Below are 20,034 nucleotides of genomic sequence, written 5' to 3'. Positions count from 1 at the left end.
GTTCCTTTCTAAACTTTTTTTAGGGGTCAGTGATCTACTGACCCCATTCATACTTCTCTTGAATCCCTGGTTTATGGTCTCTGGTCATTCACTGTCTCTTCTCTCTCCGTGGCTCCGTTACCTTTTGGGCTTTGGGTGGACCCCCTGGGTTCACTCCTTACTGGGCTTCCTGGCCACAGGCCCTGGCTCTTGAATGGCCGAGCTATCTGACCTGCTTCCCGCATTCGTTATCTTCTGGCCCCTGGCCAGTCCAGTGCAAAAACACGCATTGGTAGCACATGCAGCTCCTCCTGGATCCTGCGCCCGCTCCATTTCAGAGAATGAGTCCAGAAGCCTGGTTCCTGGAAGCCACACAGGCGGCCCCCAGCCCTGGCAGCATGCAGGTTAAGAACTGCTTCCTCTCCCCGGCTTCTCTTGCCAGCTTCTCTTGCCTGGAAGTTACCAGGTCATTTGCACATACTCTTTGCTAAATGAGGTTGAACCCTTCCTGCCCTCCTTGACTTGGATGGGAACCTGAGGTCTTACACAGCTGACTGGGGAGTCCTCCAGGTAGGAAGACATAACCCCACCTCCAGAAACTAGGCAAGGCTGGTAGGAATGAGCCTTTGCAGAAGGCTTGCCTGTGACGGCTATTGTCGGTCTGGAAGCTGTCTGCCGCTCCCCCACCCTGGGCGCCAGCATTTCGGGGAAGGAGGAAATCTCCCATCTGGCTTCCAAAAAGTGCCCCTCATCGGGCCAGTCAGATGCCTGTGCCCTCTGCTCCAGCTGATCGTGGCTCAGATTTTCTGAACTTGCTCAGCCCAGTTTTCTTCTTGTGGCAAATTGCAGTTTTCTCTCTACAAGCATTTTGTTACTCAGTTCAGGAGGGATACAGCCTCATGCCCACAGAACCACCATGGAGAGACTGGCCGGCTCCGTGGCTGTCAGCAAGATTGCTGTTCATAGAACAAGAGGCTGTGGCGGGGGTGCGCTGACACACTGATGGCCAGCACCAAGGTGTTTCCGGTTTTCTGTTACCCCCCGGGATCCCCTCAAGGTTCTTGAGTTCAAAGGAAACTCTGCTGTCATCACCAGGGCTTCCCTACTTGGAACTTTCTGGAAGCAAGGGACAGGGCTATTCTTGACTTACTGGCTCAGATCCCATGGACTAGAACTTGGGGTGGCTATAGGCCTCTGGAACATTTCAGCCTGCCATCATCAAAACTGCCTGGCCAGCCCATTTCCCACCTTTTTTCACCTTGCCTTTTTTTTTAATATGATTTATTTATTTATGCATACAAAAGCTGGGGTGTAGGGCAGAGGTGTGTGGGGCAGAGAGGATTCGCCAGAGACAGTGTGTGGAACACAACAGGCAGATCTACTGAAATACACTGCTGAGGGGAGCAGCGGGCGAGACAGGAGAGGTCTGCTGCACCATGTGGGTTGCTCCCTGGCTGGGGATCAAACTCAGGCCGCAGTGGCTACCGATAGCTTCATAGTGCTGAGACTTAACCCCTTGCACCACCAGGGAGGTCCCTCACCCTGCCTTTCTTCCTGACTGTCTGGAAGGCACACTGCCACATAAATGTAGCCATTTTTTTTTTTTTTTTTAAGATAGATTTATTTTACTTATGCATACAGATTTAAAGAACCGGTTGGCCAGATGTGCAGGACAGGCCAGATGTACAGAGATGAGGAGGGTGAGAGGATCCACCAGAGATGGAGCGGGGAACAGAATAGGCAGACTGATGAAATACACTGCCGAGGGGAGTAATGGGCAAGACAGGAGAGGTCTGCTGCCCCATGTGGGTTGCTCCGAGGCCGGCAGGGATTGAAGCAGCACTGCAGAGGCTGCGGGCAGCTTCACAGCGTGGCACTTAACCGCCTGCGCCACCAGGGGAGGCCCAAATGTAGCCATCTTAAGAGACTTTTAACACACACTATCCAGAGGCAGTCTGACTGTGGCCAGGTCACACTTGTCCAACTGGGCGAGAAGTGAAGAAGCAGCCCCTTCAAGGTTAGGGGGAGCCTGGCGAAGCACATTCTCCAGGAAAGTCCACTTCCAGGCCAGGAGGGTGTCCTCAGGGCATGCAGGCAGCTGCCTCTCGGGACTCATTTCAGTGCTGCTCTGTATTACTGCCCCTTAAGGTGTGTCCAGGGGTTTTTGCCCTTTCATCCAAGACAACTGCTGGGCCAGGAGAGGGAGTGAGTGTCTGGACCAGGTTCCTCATGGGTGGGGACCTGGCTCACGAGAGCTGTGGCTCCTCGATACATGGGAAAATGCTTTCACTTTATTCCATAAACTGGATCCTGAACTAGGTCTGCAGACCCCCAATCTCCCAAAACAACAATTCTGCTCTTTGTGCAAGTGGTGAGGTCTGGAAGTTAAAAAAAAAACAAAAACAACAACCTTCCAGTTCTCTGGCCCCCGCAGAGGGGATGGAGTTCATTTCTGTCATCTTTCTTTATGGAAATACATGGTTTGGAGCCCCTGGTTTTGTTTCACAAAGAGAGCGTGAGTGTGTGGAGGTGGATTTGATTAAAATTGGCATCAGCTATATATAGGAGTGGCTTCTTCTGTCACCACCCTGGAGGCCCAGGAGAGCTCTGACTTCAGTAAATCAGAAGATGATGGGGTCCCCCTTCAGGAAACCCCCAGCCCTTTGCACCGACCAAGCCAGAGTCTGTTTTGTCACTGAACTTTCAAAGCAGCTCAGGCCCTGAATATTCATGAACATGGACTCACACCATCCCTTACAGAGGCCCCTGCCCCAAACCCAGCTGCTGTTTGGGGGCCTGATTTGGGTAACCTGCAGCAGAGGTGCTCACTCCCCTGCTCGGCCACCTCGGAGGGCAAGGATGAGCTGGGCAGCTGTCCTGTTTCTCTTCCCTGCCCATTGTCTCCTGAAGAAAGCGTCCTAGCAGTGGTTCACTGAGGGAGCAGGGTGAGCAGGCATGACCCCCTGCTATTTTATTTTTCAGCTCTTCCGTGAAGTAAGAATAATGAAGGTTTTGAATCATCCCAACATAGGTGAGAACCAGTTGTCACTCCTGTCTTCTCCCCACGCAAGACTGCACTCCCCAGCATGCCCTTCTTCCCCGGCGTAGTGCCCTCTCGAGTCAGGCCTTCAGGGTGGCTTCGGGGGAGCCCAGCTCTTAGTCCAGCCCTGCCTCTCTCCTGGGAGGGTGGAGCGAAAGCAGGAGACTTCCATTTCCAGGATGCCCCTGGATATTTTGGGGCTTGATGTGGGACCCCAGCTACTTCTCTGACTATATCACTTGCCCATTTCTCTTACAGTTAAATTATTTGAAGTAATTGAGACTGAAAAAACACTTTACCTTGTCATGGAGTACGCAAGTGGAGGTAGGTACAGACCTGCCCATTCCAGCTGCACCCCCTTGCACCCCAACCCCAGCCAGCTCTGACTTCCGCCCTGCCTGTCTCTTGCAGGAGAAGTATTTGATTATCTAGTGGCTCATGGCAGAATGAAAGAAAAAGAAGCTCGGGCCAAATTCCGTCAGGTGGGTGTGCTCCCCCCCAGCGTCTGGGGGACCTCTGCCTTCTGGGATTTGGCCTGCAAGGAGGAGCTGCCTGTCTGTCAGTGCCCTTTGGAGAATCACTTGGGCTTTGCGTATCTGTGTGTCAGCTCAGAGCCAGGCCACAGGTCACAGGGTCCCCCTCAGGTGCCCCTGGGCTAACCCTCCTTCCTTCCTTTCAGATAGTGTCTGCTGTGCAGTACTGCCACCAGAAGTTCATCGTCCACAGAGACTTAAAGGTAAGTTTGACTCTTGACCCTGTGTCTTTGGGTTGGGTTGCTCTCCATTAATTATGACCATCAGGCCCTGAAGGGGCAAGGAAACTCCAGCCTTGAATTTTTTGAAATGATGAGGATGCTCCTCGGGCCTCTTATGTACTTACTCCCTGGGAAGACTTGGGGTCCCACCCCATCTGGTGTCCCGAAGACCTGCCATTTCACCCATTGGCGCGTCACTTTGTGGGGCTGCCCTGTGCAGCAGGAGCGCTGCCACTGGCTCTGTGGCTGACACATGGCCTGCGGGCTGTTCCACAGCTGCACCCCTGCTGCTTAGCAGTCATGCGTGCTCACTGGGTCTCTGGTTGTTAGAGTGTGAGGCTGCCTAAGAGTCTCCTGGCCCCTGAGTCCTCACAGACGTGACCATGATTAACCTGGGCCTGACTCGAAAGCTTTGTGGCACTCACGGTGTCTGAGCCTTCAGCTCCCAGCACCACGTGGCCACCTGAGTGAGCAGTGGCCTCTGCTGCGCTCCTCCAGCCCAGCCTGGTCATGCTGATTGAAGGCCAGCCTTGGACTTTGGGGAGAAAGTACCAAGCCTGGGGATGATTTCCTGTTTGCTCTCCCATTCCGTCACCTCTTTCTGTCCAATGCCTACATGTGATCCATTTGGAAAAATGGATCCATCCCCGGCATTTTCCATCTTACCTTCTAGGCAGAAAACCTGCTCTTGGATGCTGATATGAACATCAAGATTGCAGACTTTGGCTTCAGCAACGAATTCACCTTTGGGAACAAGCTGGACACCTTCTGCGGCAGCCCACCTTATGCTGCCCCAGAGCTCTTCCAGGGCAAAAAATACGATGGTCCCGAGGTGGACGTGTGGAGTCTGGGAGTTATCCTGTATACACTGGTCAGCGGATCCCTGCCTTTTGATGGACAGAACCTCAAGGTGGAGTGAAGTGCAAACTTAGCTCATGTTAATTACTCCTCATTTCCTCTCTCAGCCTGGTCTTATCCCTGACCTCTCACCCTTGCCACCTCTACATTTTTCCCGCGCCTGCACTTCAAAGGAGAGCTTACTAAAGGTGGCAGCAGTTGAAAGGCCCTCTGCATCCAGTGTAATCACATCAGGTCTTTCCTCGAGAGCTGGCAGCCTCGGACTGGTCAAGCCAGAGGGCGCGGGGCACTTGACATCGCCGCCTTCTGGGGAGGTGCCTTGTCCCAGGCCCTCCGCCTCCTACCTTATTTCACTTTCCCCTGCCTGGCCAGTCAAGCTCTCAAGATCCTGGATATCAGCTTTCTTCCCTTGGCCTTGGGGTGACTTAAATTTTCCTCCTACAGGAGCTGCGGGAGCGGGTACTGAGGGGAAAATACCGTATTCCTTTCTACATGTCCACGGACTGTGAAAACCTGCTTAAGAAATTTCTCATTCTCAATCCCAGCAAGAGAGGCACTTTAGAGGTGAGCAGCTTGGAGGCCTGCTGGCTGGACTGTCCTGGGTTCTCAAGGACACCTCCAGGCTGAGCCATCTCCTCTGCCCTTCCCTTCCCTTTGCTCCCCAGCAAATCATGAAAGATCGATGGATGAATGTGGGTCACGAAGATGATGAATTAAAGCCTTATGTGGAGCCACTCCCTGATTATAAGGACCCTCGGCGGACAGGTGAGGCTGTGCTGGCCTATGAGACTGAGTGGGCCTAGGACTCAGGACCGGCCTTAACTGTGTGTCCCCTCTGCAGAGTTGATGGTGTCCATGGGTTACACACGAGAAGAGATCCAGGACTCGCTGGTGGGCCAGAGGTACAACGAGGTGATGGCCACCTATCTGCTGCTGGGCTACAAGAGCTCTGAGGTGTGTGCTCCCCGCTCTGTCCCCTCACCTGGCCAGCTCACTGCCAGCGGCACCCCGTGTGCTTTCTGTGAAGCCTGGCTCTGGTGGCGAAGGTCCTCTGGCCTTTGCTCTTACCGATCTCCCTCAGTGAAGGGAGAGCTGGTGGGCCCTGGGCCTGGGGGTCCTTATGGGTGAGTAGACCCAGCTGGGTCTGTGTTGGATAGACTGGGAATTGGTTGGCCTCGCTATGTTGGGTGTATGCGTCACTCTCTCTATCCGGAAGCGTTTGTGGGTTCATGCATCCCGTGTCTTTCTACAGGCATCGTGGGTCTGTGTGTTGCATCTGTCTAGTGCTTGTGTGTGTGTGTATGCCCATCCTCCTGTCTGAGACCCTGGTTCTTCCGCCTGTCCCAGGCAGCCATATCTGAGTCCAAAGTCAAACGTCTCAGTGGAAATGCACAGTTGTCCAGTTGTGCATTGTCCCCACGTGCCCCCAGGGCCTCCGCACTGTGTTGCCCCGCTGGTGGTATTGGCCTCCCTCTCTTGGTTCTAACTGTAGCCTGCTCAGGAGTATCTGGTAGGGGTGGGGTGGTCTGTCTGTGTGCTTTCTTGTGGGTCTGTGTGCATTCTTGTATTTCCCTTTGGCTGGGGTGGGGGTCGTCTTTGGCAGTGTTTATCAGGGCCTCTGTCGGGGGTCTCCGGGAGTGAGGTGCACCCTGGACTTGCAGGAGGCATGTCTCTTGTGAGCCTGGGGTGGCTTAGTGTTAGAGCAGGGCATCGGTCCCCACATATCTCGGCTTAACTGTGCCCTCCCTTTTGTCTCCTGCAGCTGGAGGGCGACAACATCACCTTGAAGCCCCGGCCTTCCGCAGACCTGACCAACAGCAGTGCTCCTTCCCCCTCCCACAAGGTGCAGCGCAGTGTCTCCGCCAACCCCAAGCAGCGGCGCTTCAGCGACCAGGGTAAGTGCTTCGGGCAGCGACAGGAGGCCAACTGTCCCCCTCTCTCTGGGGACATTGTTGATGCAGCTGAGTTTATGAGCAGCACAGCCTTGGACGAGTCTCTTAGCTTCCCTTTGTGAACTGGGGTCTGCTAGGTTGCTGGTAAAGCTGTAGGAGAGCCCTGGCGCGCAGTGGGCCTGTCCTACCTTCTTAGCCCTCCCCCTCTGTCCCTGCAGCTGGTCCTGCCATTCCCACCTCTAATTCCTACTCTAAGAAGACTCAGAGTAACAACGCAGAAAATAAGCGGCCTGAGGAGGACCGGGAGTCCGGGCGGAAGGCCAGCAGCACAGCCAAAGTGCCTGCCAGCCCCCTGCCTGGCCTGGAGAGGAAGAAGACCACCCCTACCCCCTCCACGGTGAGCCTCGCCAGTCCTCCCTCCCTCAGCCAGCAGCCCCGGTCCTGAGGTCCTCCCTTGTACTCTTGCTCGGGGCCGCCCTCCCCGCCTGCGGCTCTTTTCTTAATCCACACAGGGCTGCCTTGGGTGCCTACCTGACCTGCTCTGGGGGCTACTTGTGCTGACTGTCGAAAGCCTGGCCCCCAAGAGTAAAGGCAGAATCCTTTATCTTGCCTGCCGACGGCAGAGGGGAAGCGGTCTCTGCGAGCCCGCCTCTGCGGCCCGCCTGTAGACGTTTCCTTTTCTGTGACACAGCTGTGCCCTTTGCTCCCCACAGAACAGTGTCCTCTCCACCAGCACAAACCGAAGCAGGAATTCCCCACTTTTAGAGAGAGCCAGCTTGGGCCAGGCCTCTATCCAGAATGGCAAAGACAGGTGAGAATCCTTGGCCCTTCGGCCATGCACCCTGAGAGCCACCTGGCACAGCACCCCCTGCTTCCTGGAGTTCCGTCCTGGCTCTGTCTGGTCCAACTTTCCACACCCACACCCCTCGCCCTCCCCTCCCCCCCCACCCCCACCCCCGCCGTCTCCTGCCCCCTGTGCTCCTGTGACCACTCCCCCAAGGTGTGGTGTGCTGACTGTGAGACTCCTGGTCATCTCCGCTCCCTTCTTGCTTCTCCACTGCAGCCAGGGCGTGACCATGTGCGCCCTTCGGCCTCAATGCCAGGGGCTTGGTTTTTGGGGCCCTGGCTCAGGGCAGAAGGAAGGGTACACAGCAGAGTGACTCCAGCCATACCCCTCAGAGCAGAGCTACCCTCACCTTGACCATCAACAACCCAAGTACTGGTTTCTGCCTCCACCTCTCCTGAGCTGAAAACTTTTAACAGCACCCTGCTCTCTGTCAAAGAAACACTCTTGTTCTCAGCACTCCTGGGAGACCAGCACAGCCCAGAGGGGGCCGTCTGTCAGCTTGCCCGAACTTAGGCATCCTCCCGTGGACTGCGGCCTCCCTGCCTCCCCTGCACTCTGCTTCCCGGCCCTGCGCCTGCATCCCCTTGCTGCTCCCCAGCTCTCCCTGCCCTGCCCTGGCTTCCTAACCCAAACCTCCCACCCCCACCACCCCTAACCCAGGCCTTTCCGCTGCTTTTGTCTCCTAGCCTAACCATGCCAGGGTCCCGGGCCTCCACGGCTTCTGCTTCTGCCGCAGTCTCTGCGGCCCGACCCCGCCAGCACCAGAAATCCATGTCGGCCTCCGTGCACCCCAACAAGGCCACTGGGCTGCCCCCCACGGACAGTAACTGTGAGGTGCCGCGGCCCAGGCAAGTGTGCTGGGGCAGTGGCCGCACCTGCTGCCCTCAGCCTGCCCACCCCTTGCCCACAACAGTTTCTTCCCACTTGGGGGTCCTGCTCTGTTCTTGTCCTCAGCCATAAGAATTGACTCTGGCCCCTGCAGCTAGGAAGTGGAGGGAACAGAAAATAGCTTAATGTCCCTCTTTTCCTCCAGTTCTCCCTCTCAGAACAGATATGCCAGAAGCCGTCCCGAGGCTCCAGGAGGAAGCCTTTTTGTTCTGAGCCTTCCTGGACTTCCTTAGGACCCCGGGGACAGTCAGCATCACAGGGACTCAATCCTTGAGGGTTGGTCAACCTTGTCCCCTTGAGGTTCCAGTTTGCCTAGCTCCCAGGAGCCACTTCTTTCCAGCCTGTACTGCTCTCCACACACGTGTCCTTCCTCGCCTCCTGCCTCCCCCAGACCATCTCCTTTCCTTCACCGGAGTCCTCCCCATGTCCTCGGTGGTCACACCCTTCCTTCTGTGTCTCCGTGATGGCTGCCTCCGCGCTAGCACCCCCTCCCTGTGCCTGGCCAGGGCGCCCCGGTGCTCTGATGATGCCTGGCTTGTGCCCTGATGCATTGCCCCCGTGCCCCATCTTTTCCCACAGTACAGCCCCCCAGCGTGTCCCTGTCGCCTCCCCCTCCGCCCACAACATCAGCAGCAGTGGTGGAGCCCCAGAACGAACTAATTTCCCCCGGGGTGTGTCCAGTCGAAGCACCTTCCACGCAGGGCAGCTCCGACAGGTGCGGGACCAGCAGAATCTGCCCTATGGTGTGACCCCAGCCTCTCCCTCTGGCAACAGCCAGGGCCGGCGGGGGGCCTCTGGGAGCATCTTCAGCAAATTCACCTCCAAGTTTGTACGCAGGTGAGTAGGGGGCTTAGTGTAGCACAGAGCCTGAGGCTAGGTCCTCCTACGGGGCGTGGGGAATACCCTGAACTGGAGGTTTCCTGGGTTAGGAGAGGCCTGGAAGCCTAAGAAATTGGGTCCTCGTCAGAATCTTTTATGCCAGACCCATCCTCTCAGGCCTCTCCCCAACTCCTGTACACACCCCTCGTTCATTCTCTGGCCCCAAGCAGATGGCCTGTGCCGCCTCCTCTAGGAGAGTGTGAACTCAGATGCTAAAATAAAAGCCCCCTCTTCTCTCCTGGGTTCCCATGGAAACTTGTATTTGGTGACGCAGCTGCAAAGTCATGAGGCATGAGCCAGGCTGGGCCAGCAGGGAGTTTTTTCCTGGTCCTGTGTCTTCCCCTTTGACCCACCCCACAGTGGGTCGTGTCTGCTGCCGCCATGTTCTTGAGCCCAGGTTGCCAGGATGAAGGCCGTACATGAACCAGCGGGTGGGGCCCAGGGCAGCCGCCTCCTGCACAGCCTGAATCCCTGAGGCTCTCCTGTGTGGGAGCGAGGGTGGGCACTCTTCAGGGGCTTTCTCGCACCTGGCCCCTGACCACCCAGGGGCCAGCTCTGATTCTCCAGGTGCCCTCAGCCATGTGGCCTCTGGCTGCTCCCTGTCTCCATCCTTCTGCTTCCTCCACTGCCTCAGTGGAGCCCCGGAAGCAGCAGGGGGCTTTTGGGTGGGTTTGTCGGCTCTTCCTCCTGTGCCTCCCTCCACTCAGCTGGAGTCGCCCAAAACCCAGCCCCTGTGCAGCCCAGGGACCCAGGCTCCGGGCTGGCCGCTGGGTGGGGCGGGAGCAGGTCGGGCTGTCTGTGGCTCTAGTCCCGCTGAGCGGCTCTTTCACAAACGGGGTGACCTTTGAACCTATAAAGCCCACTCCCTACCTGCTTATCCACATACCGTCTTGTTGGTTTTTTTTATTTCTTTTTTTATTTTGTCTTTTTTTGTTTGTTTTTTTAGAAATCTGTCTTTCAGGTTTGCCAGAAGGTAGGCGTTGAGCCCGCTGTGTGTGTGTGTCTGTGTCCCGTGTCCTGTCTCTCTCACTAACTCCTCTTCTGGCTCTTGCTCCCTTCCCTATCTGCTAACCACGTCTGTGTGGCCCTCTCTCTGCCATCTTAAAGGGATGAAGACTGGGCAGCAGTTGGGGACCATGTTGGCCCCCTCAGGGCAAGTGGCTTTGACAATGACAGGAAATTCTCCCTTTAAGATTGTCTCCCCCACCCTCACCCTGGGTTTGGTCACAAGTCTTGGGTTCCTTTTCTGAGCCTCTCTGCTGTCTGTGCATGTGCTGTGAAGAGACTCTCTGGGACTGAGAGAGCTCGGGGATGGTGTCTCATTCTAGGTCTCCTGGGTTTCCCCTTCTCTCCTTCCACCTCAGGGCTGTGTGTCCTCTGGGATGGCAGCACTTCGGAGGCACTACAGGGACACTGGGGTCCCAAGGCTTCCACCTGATGCCTCCAGGTCCAAGGAGCTTTTTGCATCAGGAGTGGGGCACAGCACCCCCTTCTGGCAGCTGCTACCAGACTGGGCACGCCCTACCCCCATCCAGTGCACCTCCTGCCTCCAGCAGGAGCAGGGCGTCCCTGGACTGTGCACGGCCTCTGTGCCTGTGGCGCCCAGAGAGCTAGGAACTGGGATGTTTCAGGTCTGGGTTGGCCACTCCTGACCCTGGCGAAAAATGGGAGCCCCCCCTGACTCAGGCATCTCCCTTCCTGAGCTGGATCCTGCCTCTTCCAGCCCTGGCCCTACTCTCATCCTCCCCAGAGGTCTGGGTGGGCCAAAGACCAAGCCGAAGACCAAGGGCCAGGTCAGGAGCACTGGTTCCCTGAGGCTGTCCTCCCGGACCCTGCGTGGGGGCTGAGGCATCTGGGAGGCACACTGGGGCCCCACTGACAGAGCAACAGCCAGGGCAGGGTCTTCCGACTTTCCCCTTCCACCCACTGCTCCCCACCCAGCTCCTCGCCCGCATGGCTGGCTGTTGACTCACAGGGCCCCAGTGGGGCCTGCCCTGCAGGAGCCTCCACCCACAGGGCAGGAGCCAGGTGGGGCTGGAGAGATCAGCCAGGCTCCTCCCCGGCACAGCCCTCCTCCCTGCTCGCAGCGCACTGGTCTGCATCCGTGTGTCTGGTGTGTCTCGTGTTCCTTTTCCATGTGCTGCCGCTGCGCTCTCTCTCCTCCTCGCCTCCCTGCTGTCCTCAGCAGTCCCCGGGTTCCCGCTCCAGGCACCCATCTTCCAGCCAGGAGCTGGAGCAGCCGCTCAGCGGGGCCAGACCTCTTCCCCACCCACCCTCTGAGGTGTCTGCCCTGCCCTGCCCGCCACCCTCCCTTCTGTGCAAGCAGATGGCCTGGCAGCCTGGCAGGCAGGGGGTTATAAAAGAATGGGGGAGGCGGGCCTGTCTGCAGCTGGCCTCAGGGCCCTGCTCCTTCCCACCCCTCCCCAGGCACTCTCAAAGCGATGCCGCTCTTGGCCCTTTCTGCCTCCTAAGAGAGGCCTCTGTCCATCCCTCAGCCCCTTCCTTCCCAGAGGACTCCAGTGCTGAGGCCCTGGTCACTGGAGCAGAAGACCCAGCAGTCACAGGGTCACTGTGTGGGAGGCGCTGGTGCAAGGCAGTGCGCATGTGCACATCCGTGCCCTCCAGGCGCAGAGCTCCCTCTCCCCAGCACAGATCTGCTGGGGGTGTGGGGAGGGGCGGCCGAGGGCTGGGCTCCTGTCACAGGCCTGCAAAGCTGCCAGTGGGTGGCGCCGCACAGCCGTGAAGGGCAGGGGCCCGTGGGCTTGGGCCTGGGCCCGCCCACCCAGCGGCCGCACCTCCTGGGACCCAGCCTCACCTGGGTTGGTGGCAGCGCAAGGAGCGAGAGGTCCCAGCACTAAACTCTCCCTCGCTCTGTTTTTTGAGGAACCTGAATGAACCTGAAAGCAAAGACCGAGTGGAGACGCTCAGGTGAGAGGGCTGGAGCCAGCCCCGGCCCGCCCGAGCCGCCTGCTCCTCTCTTCCTTCTGCCGCCTGGCTCTTCCTGCTCCGCCCTGTCCCCAGCTCTCGGGGCTCCCTTTCCCTAGAGGAGCCCCCCACCCCCCACTGAAGTAGGTGTGGGCCCTTCTCAGCCTTGGTGTCTTCTGGCAACAGGAGCCCTGGGCTGGGTGGTGGGGACTGGCCACCCGCTCACCTGTCTGTGCCTCAGCCCTTCTTTCTGTCCAGCCAGCGCTGCTCAGGGCCATGGCGCGGGGCACCCAGTTCTCCCTGGCCTCCCCCTCCCCAAAGGAAAGCAGCGCTGGCTTCCCCCCTGCTGGGGCTGGTGCTCCTGCCTTCTCTGGGGCCTTCTCTGCTCACTGGGGAGGTCGCAGGATGGCCGTCCGCCTCCCCCCCCACCCCCCCAGTCTGAGCTCCCTCTTCCAGCCTGTGCCTCCCGGGCCGCCTCCCACACTGCACTCTGGTCTCCGCGTCCTGCTGCCCGGGGGGGCTCTCCCACGGGGGTGCCTCTGCCCCACCTGACTGTCGCCTCTGCCCTCTCCTCAGACCTCACGTGGTGGGCAGCGGCGGCAATGACAAGGACAAGGAGGAGTTTCGGGAGGCCAAGCCGCGCTCCCTGCGCTTCACGTGGAGCATGAAGACCACGAGCTCCATGGAGCCCAACGAGATGATGCGGGAGATCCGCAAGGTGCTGGACGCAAACAGCTGCCAGAGCGAGCTGCACGAGAGGTACATGCTGCTGTGCATGCATGGCACGCCGGGCCACGAGAGCTTCGTGCAGTGGGAGATGGAGGTGTGCAAGCTGCCGCGGCTGTCCCTCAACGGCGTGCGATTCAAGCGGATATCGGGCACCTCCATGGCCTTCAAAAACATTGCTTCCAAAATAGCCAACGAGCTGAAGCTTTAACAGGCTGCCCGGCGCGGGGGCGATGGCCGGCCAGCTGGACTTAGCTGCTGGGGCCGGTGCCCCGCTGGGCCGACTGGCGCGCCGGGCCGGGCGTCTCCCCCTGCTGGCACTTCTCCCTCCCCGCCCCCTCCGGTTTTCTTCCGTGTTTGTGGGGGGTGGGAGGTGGTTCTTCCCACCCCACCCCCCTTTACCCCTGTCCAGAAATTCCCCCTTCTCCCCTCTCCCCCACAGGAGGCTAAAGAAGGGGAGGGGGTGGGGGGGCAGGGCTCCCCCTCGGTACTGCGGTTGCACAGAGTATTTCGCCTAAACCAAGAAATTTTTTATTACCAAAAAGAAAAAAGAAAAAAAAAATCCCAGCGACCACCTTTCCTCCCTGCCCCATCGGGACAGTCGAGACTGGATCTGTGGGGTTTCCCAGGAGGGTGGCTCAGGGCTGGAACACTCTCAGGCAAGAGTGGTGGAGTTCCCTGCCAGGCCCTCCGCCAGGCCCACTTTGGGCTTCTCCCCTCTCCTTCCCCTCCCCTCCCAGCAAACCTCCAGAGGTGGCCTTCCCCTGACCTCAGGCTCCCGGGCAGGAGGCCTGTGCGGCGGGGGGCTGGGGCGGGGGTGCTGCCGGCCCTGAGACGGGTGGGCTGGCGGCCGCTGGCGAGGGGCTCCAGCCTCCCTCCACACTGTATCCTCGGCTCCGCCTTTCCCAGAGCTGGGCATTTCCTTCCACAAGCTGCTGTGGGGACTTTTGTTCCCCTCCTCAAAAGTCTGTGCCATCTTCTCTCACCCCTCCCGGCGAAGGCAGGGCTGACCCCAGGGCTGGGAGCCGGGAGGCGACGCTGGGCAGATGGGCTCCTCGGCCCCCAGGGGGCTGCCAGGGCTGCTCGTCTCCGGAACTGCTGGGCATCTCCGTTCTGGGAGAGCCTTTGTCTGAAAGCACAGCCCCCTCGCCGCCGCACCTTCCCCTCGGCTCCCCTTCATTGGCATTAATCTGGGCACCAGCTAGTTCCTGAGCAGTGACTTCCCTCCCCACTCATCTCTGGCCTGGCCTTTCCTCCTCTCAGGAGACACCCGCCCAGGCCTCCATGGCCACCTGGCGGGAGGCCGCGGGGGGGGGGGGGGGCAGCCAGGCCCCTCCACAGGGTGGGGTCAGAGGCCAAGTGACTCCCAGCTCGCTACCCTCTGCAGCCAGTGTGGGAGTGGCCGGTTATGGACGCTTGGCTGGTGGCGGCCGCTGCATCCCTTAATTTATTTCTCTGCTGTTTCTGTTCTTGAGAAATTGGGGGAGGGGGCCCCGCACAGAGGCTGCCTCTACCCTCACCTGAGTTGTACATTTTTTGTGATGGGTTTTATTTTTTATTTTATTATTTTATTATTTTTTTTTTTTTGATTTATGATGACTCCACCCCTACTCATCACCCCCCTCCCAGGCCAGGCTCCGCGCAAGTCGAGCCCTTGGGTCCCAGGAAGGGGCCTCGCCAACCTCAGCCCTCCTGCCCCAAGCCCCGACTGCGGGCTCCGGCTCTGACCAAGGGCTCCCTCCCTCCTTCCCTGCTCCTGCCCTATGGAACAGCCCGGGTGCTCGAGGGGCCAGGAGGGCATGGCTTGACTCCCAGAGGGGGTGGCAGCCCGGGGGCCTCCCAGGCTAGGTGGCCCCTCCCCACCCAGCCCCCCCTCCTGCACTTAGTTTCTCCTCTGGATCAAACACGTAATAAAGAGAATGTTTGGAATCTGAGCTGCCTCCTCCTGTTTCTTCTCCCAACCTGGCAAGGACCCAGTCCCAGTGGGCAAGATGTAGTCCAGCCCGCCTGCCTGCGGGGCAGGAGGCAACTGACTCCTGTCTGGGACCTGGGGGAGAGGCCACGGCAGGCCTCTCGCACCTTCAGGGCACAGACAGGAAGCAGAGCCCAGGGCCCTTTCACCCACCGGGAAAGAGGACTCTGTGAACGTGAAAGGTTTTATTTGTTTATTTTTTAAAAACATTGAAAAATAAACCCATGTCTGCATATGTCCCAGCCCTTTCAGCTTTTGGGCAGTGGGCATTGTGGGCGCCCTCAGAGCCCCTTCGATCTTCCCCTAGGCCCCTGAAGACAGAAGCACTGCTGCCCTCCAGTGACGCTGCAGTCAGGCCCTCGAGGAAACTGCCCACCTCCCCCCTTAAGCCCCCTCCCCACCTCCCCCTAGACTTATTGCTAAAAGAAGGGAAAGAGGAAGAACAGCCAGCCCACCATACTGTCCTCTCCCGCCACCCAAGCTACAGTCGCTACCCCCCTACACGAAGGGCCTGACCTCCAGCACTGGGCCTGGAGGCCGAGCCCCAGCAGACTAGGGGGGCAGCCAACCCTTCCAGGCCAGGAAGAGAAAGTACCCTCTGGCTGGCCCAGAGGCCCCTGAGTCCCAGCCCCTGGCTGGGGTGGGGGTGGAGATGGGCTCGGCTGCCAGAAACAGCCCACGGGTCCAGGCTGTGCCTGTCGGCAGCTCCAGGTCTTCGAAGACCTGGCAGGAGCATTAGTTCCTTCTGTCTGAAGCCAGAGGCGCCCGAGGACATGCAGCAAAGGGGTTCTGGAGCCTCAGGGCTCAGAGTGAGGGTGCTGGAGGCTCCAGAGAAGCACCAATCAGGGTGGGTGGGGGCTGAGGGCCGGGGCGGGCGCTGTGGCGGGAGGCAGCCAGAGCGGGGCGGATGAGAGGAGGAGGGGGCTGGTTGGGGGCCAGCCGAGGCTGGAGGAAGCGGCCCTGCTGCAGTGGGGGCGGCTGTCGAAGCAAAGTGGGAGCTGTGGGCAGAGGTGGCCTCAGCAGTGGGGGGGGCTGAGACAGCGAAGCGGGAGGTGGAGGAGGGGGTGGCGCGGGGGGCACCGCTCGGGGCACTGACGTCGAGACAGAAGTGATCTGGACCTGGAGGAGAGAGGAGTGAGAAACCAGGCGCCTTGGCACCCTCGGCCCAGTCTAAGGACAGGGCGGCTCCTCTCCCCGCTCACCTCATCGTCTTCCTCTAAGGCTGGGGCCGGCAAGGGAGCCCCTCTCCTAGCCTCCTCGGGCACGGGGGCGCCCGGAGCCCCATCCTGCTCGGCCTCCCATTCCTGCAGCACCTCCTCCAGATTGAAGCGACGCCGGTAGCTCACAAAGAAGGTCTTCACCTGCGTCAGAGTCTTGTTCCCAATCACCTCTGCAATAGCCCCAAAGTCCTTGCCATACCTACGGATGGCTGCAAGGGTCAAGAGGGGAGCAGAGTGTGAACATTCTCTCGGGAGCAGTGACCTCTCTGACCAGCTCCTCGGAGAGTGGGGGTGGATTCCTGGGGCCCTCCTCCCTATCGTCAAACCCACCTTGCACAGCCAAAAGCTGCTCATCCGTGGTCCAGCGGGAATTGAACTTGGTGTTGGCCTGGAGAGCAAGGGATGGAGCCTTTAGACTCCAAAGCTGGGACATGGAGGCCCTGTTCTCTAAGCAGAAGTCCCTTTTCTTCGGAAAAACCCCCTCATGCACCCAAACTTGAGAGCAGCCTTACCTCAGGGGGGCGTAGCGGATCGATGCCGCCCTCCAGGGCTTGACGGAGGCTGCTATTGGTCTGCTTCATGCTCTGCACCTGGGGAGGCCCGGGTCAGGAAGGTGTCATCAAGCTCGCCAACCTGGTTGGTTGGTGGTACCAACCCCTGCTCCTGCAGACAAGGGGCCCACTTCCCAACAAAGCCTCTGTCCCCGCCCAGTCTCGCCCATCCCTCCTGCACAGCCTCTCAGGAAGGGAGAGGCTGCACTTCGCCTCTTCAAGAGGAATTTTAAAGGTTGGTTAAGTTTGTTTTTTTTTTTAAAGATTTACCCATTTATGCATACATGAGCTGGGGCACAGGCCAGAGGCGCGGGGCGGTGAGTGGATCCACCAGAGACAGAGCAGGGAACAGAACAGGCAGACTGACTGAAATACACTGCTGAGGGGAGCAGCGGGCGAGACAGGAGAGGTCCGCCTCACCATGTGGGTTGCTCCCTGGCAGGCCAGGGATCGAACTCATGCTGTAGAGGCTGCAGACTGCCTCAGTGCGGTGCTTAACCCCTTCTGCCACCAGGGAGGCCCAAGGCTGGTTAACTTTTAAAAGTTACCCAGAGGATGGAGCGGGGGCAAGCCAGGTACCTGCATCATCTCCCTCACCCTAAGGCTGTCCCCCAAATGTAGCCCCTCTGCAAGGCCCCGTCTTTTCTGAGACCCCACCTGGCGCTTGAGGGAGATGAGCTGGGAGTCAAGGCCTCGAAGCGTGAGGTTGGCCAGGTCCGGGCTTCCTGACACAGCAGTGAGACCCTCAGGGCTCAGGTACATGCCCTTGGGTGGGCGCCGCCGGGTTCGCAGTGGGTGGTGGCGGTACTGAGACCCCTGGGCCTCCTTCTTCCCGGGGCCTGGGCGGGCATTCAGGGGCCGAGAAGAGGGCAGAGGCTGCCAGGGAAAGGAGAGAAGGTGGGTGGCTCAGAGCCCAAGGAGAGGACAGGTGGATGGGCAGGGCCAGGCCAGCTCTAGTACTCACCTCTCTTTTGGGGTCTCCAGCATCTGGCTCTCCCTCACTCACAGCTCCTCGTCCTTCTTCAAGCTCATCGCTGCTGACACAAGGGACAGGGAGGGGGTGAAGCCAGGGCCGGGGCTCCCCAAGGGCTCTTCTGACCCCACCCACCTGTCCCCGGACCTCCACCTGTCTTCTTTGTCCTTGCGGCCCCCCAGCCGCCGGGCCTGTCTGTCCATCACACTGGTTCGGCTACGGGTCTTCTTCCAAGAGTAGTAATACTTCACCAGGCTGGGGATCAGCTTGTCAGGCAGCTGGAGGGGCAACACCAGAGGCTGGGGCCCCCCAAGAGTCTGATCCCAGGGCAGGCTGGTGAGAAAGGAGGGGCTCAGGTGCGCAGGCAGGGGTGCAGGAGCTTTACCATCTGCTGGATCCGCTGGAAGCACTTGCCATGGAAGCCAAAGGCCTGTTCAAACAGCACCTTGTCCTCTACCGTCCACTCATCCGGGAACGGGGTGAAGTTGGCCAGGTCAGCCAGTGACTTCTCCACGTCATGCTTATGCCACAGGAGCATGCCCAGTGCCTGGCGCAGGACAGATGCCAACTCAGGCCAGGCTGCCCCCTGCACAGGTCCAACCCAGCCCCCCTTCCGAGTCTGCAGGCCCAGGCTCACCTGCTCGATGTTGTAGCCATGCTTCTCCTTGGCCATCGCAATGTACTTGTCAACTGCAGGGGCGGGAGGGCCGGGTTATGGAGGAGGGGGTCTCAGCTCCTAAGCTAGGCCTGCCCCCCCCCCACTTCTGAGGAGAGCTGGCCATGGGCCGACAGGAGCCCCAGCCCCCAGGGACCTGCCCCAGGCCCCACTCACGCTTGGCGTCAGACACGCAGTGGTTGGGCGACCACACCAGCATCCCCTTCAGCTCCTTGTTGCTGTAGCGGGCAGGGCTCTCTGAGAGGCAGAGCACACCGGGCAGAGGCTCAGACCAGCCGGGTGGCGCTGGCAGGACCCAGGGCCAGAGGGAGGCTGGGGAGTGGGGCCTCCGAGGTGAGGGGAAGGAGGGGCAGCGACCCAGACAGGAAGGCAGAGCAGGAAAACTAACCAGGCCACGGGGCCACCCACCCCCGCCCACCGGCCTGTGCTTCCAGTGGGCGCCAGCCAAGGGCTCCCCCAGGTGGGGCTCGGGGCCAAGCGTGGGCCCTCTGCTCCCCTCCCTTCGCAGCCTGTCCTGCCACTCACCAGGCTTGCACTCCGGAATTACGGCCTGGTAATTGGTTCCAACGCGGATCATGCTGTCTGTGGAGCCAGGGGAGGCCGTCAGGACTCCGGGGAGGGAGGGAGCCGGGGGATGCGGCGGGGAGGGGCGCCTGGAGTTCTCCCTCCTGCCCGCCCAGGGCCGCCCCCCTCCCCAGGCTCACTTTTCCCAGATCTTCCCCTCAGTTCCCCCCACTTCTTCCCCCAGTTCCCCTCGCCCCAGAGGGAACTGGAGAGGGACCCTGCCTAGTCACAGCCCCGGGGTGGGGGAGGGCAGGGGCCACGCGGGGAGCCCAGGTCAAGCCGGGCCCTTTGTTCTGGCAGGGGGGCGAGGGGGCGGGGGCTGGGGGGCTGCCCCGGGCCCTGGACCTCGGCCCCGCGGGGATGCGAGGCTCCTCCCCGCCACATGAGCCGCGCCGCGCCGCCCGCAGCACCTTTCCAGCCCCCGCCCCGGCCAGACCCCGGTCCCCGCAAGGTGGCAAGGTACGGGGGGCCCCGCCTGCGGGCGGGGAGGTCGCCCGAGCCCCTCGGCGGCTGAGGGCAGGGCGGGGGCGGGCTGCACCGCCTCCTCGGCACCTAGGGGCCCAGCCTCCAGATTCCCGGGGCCGGCAGCCCCGGGCTCGCGAGAGACGCAGGGAAGGGGCTCGGGTCCCGGCCGGGGCCGCCGGAGCCCGCGGCGCGACGCGCGAGGCCGGCCACGCTGCCCGCCCGCGCCCCCGGGCCGTGCGCCCGCGCCCGCCGCGCTCACCGTGCGAGTGCTCCTCCTCGCTGCTGTCATCCTCCGAGTGCGGCTGGCCGCCGTTGGGCGCCGTCTTGGCCCGGCTGCGGGACAGGATTCCGGAGCCCGCGCCCGGCTTCTCCATCACCGAGGGCATCACCCCGCCCCGCCGCCCCGGGGGGCGCGGGAGCCTCGGGAGAGCCGCGGGGCTGGCCGCGCTCGCCTCGCGCGCCGCGCCCGGCCCGGCCTGGAGGGGTCGCCACTGAGGCCGCGGAGGCGGGAGGTCAGCGTGGCCGGGGTCCGCGCGGCGGGAGCCCCGCGGGCAGCCCCGCGCTCCCCGCGACCCCCGCGGGCGCGGGCGTCAGAAAAGTTTGTGCAGAAGTGGGGGACGGGGGGGACGCGCGCCGGGTCCGGAGCGGCTGGGGCGCGCTCGCTCTGGACGCTCCCCCGGGTTGGGGCTCCCCGGGAGAAGTCGGGGCGCCCTGCCCTCGGGGCGCCCCGGAGCCCCACCGCCCTCCTTGGCCCCGCGCAGCTCAGAGGGCGGGCGCCGCGGCGCGGGGGGCGCCCCGCGGGCTCCGCGCCCCTCGGCGGCCCCG

At 60.8% G+C, this 20,034-nt stretch overlaps 2 protein-coding genes across 9 annotated transcripts in view; one reads left to right on the top strand and one right to left on the bottom strand.

The window, feature by feature from the left end:
• MARK2 (microtubule affinity regulating kinase 2) overlaps positions 1–13,024 on the top strand; it is a 52,692-nt gene extending 39,668 nt beyond the window's left edge. For 2 of the 5 annotated variants that reach the window (XM_037517702.2, XM_037517709.2), the window contains exons 4-19: positions 2,962–3,010; positions 3,278–3,343; positions 3,431–3,501; positions 3,699–3,755; positions 4,447–4,683; positions 5,076–5,195; positions 5,297–5,396; positions 5,473–5,585; positions 6,394–6,526; positions 6,742–6,920; positions 7,237–7,334; positions 8,057–8,218; positions 8,838–9,095; positions 10,084–10,110; positions 12,021–12,065; positions 12,639–13,024. In XM_037517702.2, coding sequence (XP_037373599.1) covers positions 2,962–3,010; positions 3,278–3,343; positions 3,431–3,501; positions 3,699–3,755; positions 4,447–4,683; positions 5,076–5,195; positions 5,297–5,396; positions 5,473–5,585; positions 6,394–6,526; positions 6,742–6,920; positions 7,237–7,334; positions 8,057–8,218; positions 8,838–9,095; positions 10,084–10,110; positions 12,021–12,065; positions 12,639–12,999 — 2,076 coding nt within the window. In that variant the 3' untranslated portion in view covers positions 13,000–13,024. The remainder of the gene's footprint in view (positions 1–2,961; positions 3,011–3,277; positions 3,344–3,430; positions 3,502–3,698; positions 3,756–4,446; positions 4,684–5,075; positions 5,196–5,296; positions 5,397–5,472; positions 5,586–6,393; positions 6,527–6,741; positions 6,921–7,236; positions 7,335–8,056; positions 8,219–8,837; positions 9,096–10,083; positions 10,111–12,020; positions 12,066–12,638) is intronic. The other 3 variants (XM_037517703.2, XM_037517706.2, XM_037517707.2) reach the window with 3 other exon arrangements.
• Positions 13,025–15,172: 2,148 nt separating this feature from the next.
• Positions 15,173–19,631, bottom strand: RCOR2 (REST corepressor 2). Of its 4 annotated transcripts, none has more exons than XM_054697569.1 (12): positions 19,469–19,631; positions 18,706–18,762; positions 18,337–18,417; positions 18,142–18,194; positions 17,890–18,051; positions 17,652–17,782; positions 17,496–17,565; positions 17,189–17,407; positions 16,493–16,570; positions 16,311–16,368; positions 15,963–16,189; positions 15,526–15,879 (listed from the first exon to the last, which is right to left on the bottom strand). In XM_054697569.1, the coding sequence occupies exons 1-12, from the start codon at positions 19,593–19,595 to the stop codon at positions 15,565–15,567; spliced, it is 1,578 nt and encodes a 525-aa protein (XP_054553544.1). In that variant the 5' UTR covers positions 19,596–19,631; the 3' UTR covers positions 15,526–15,564. The 4 variants fall into 4 exon arrangements, with proteins under 4 accessions (XP_037373630.1, XP_054553544.1, XP_037373628.1 ...); XM_037517731.2 differs by having other exon boundaries at positions 17,496–17,568; positions 17,658–17,782; XM_037517732.2 differs by having other exon boundaries at positions 17,658–17,782.
• Positions 19,632–20,034: the final 403 nt, after the last annotated feature.

Source organism: Talpa occidentalis, unplaced genomic scaffold (genome assembly GCF_014898055.3).
Source record: "Talpa occidentalis isolate TD23 unplaced genomic scaffold, MPIMG_talOcc4v2.1 talOcc4.17, whole genome shotgun sequence".
In the NCBI taxonomy this organism is placed as follows: domain Eukaryota; kingdom Metazoa; phylum Chordata; class Mammalia; order Eulipotyphla; family Talpidae; genus Talpa; species Talpa occidentalis.
The sequence above is the reverse complement of the archived record's forward strand: the minus strand, read 5'-3'. Positions and strand labels throughout refer to the sequence as shown.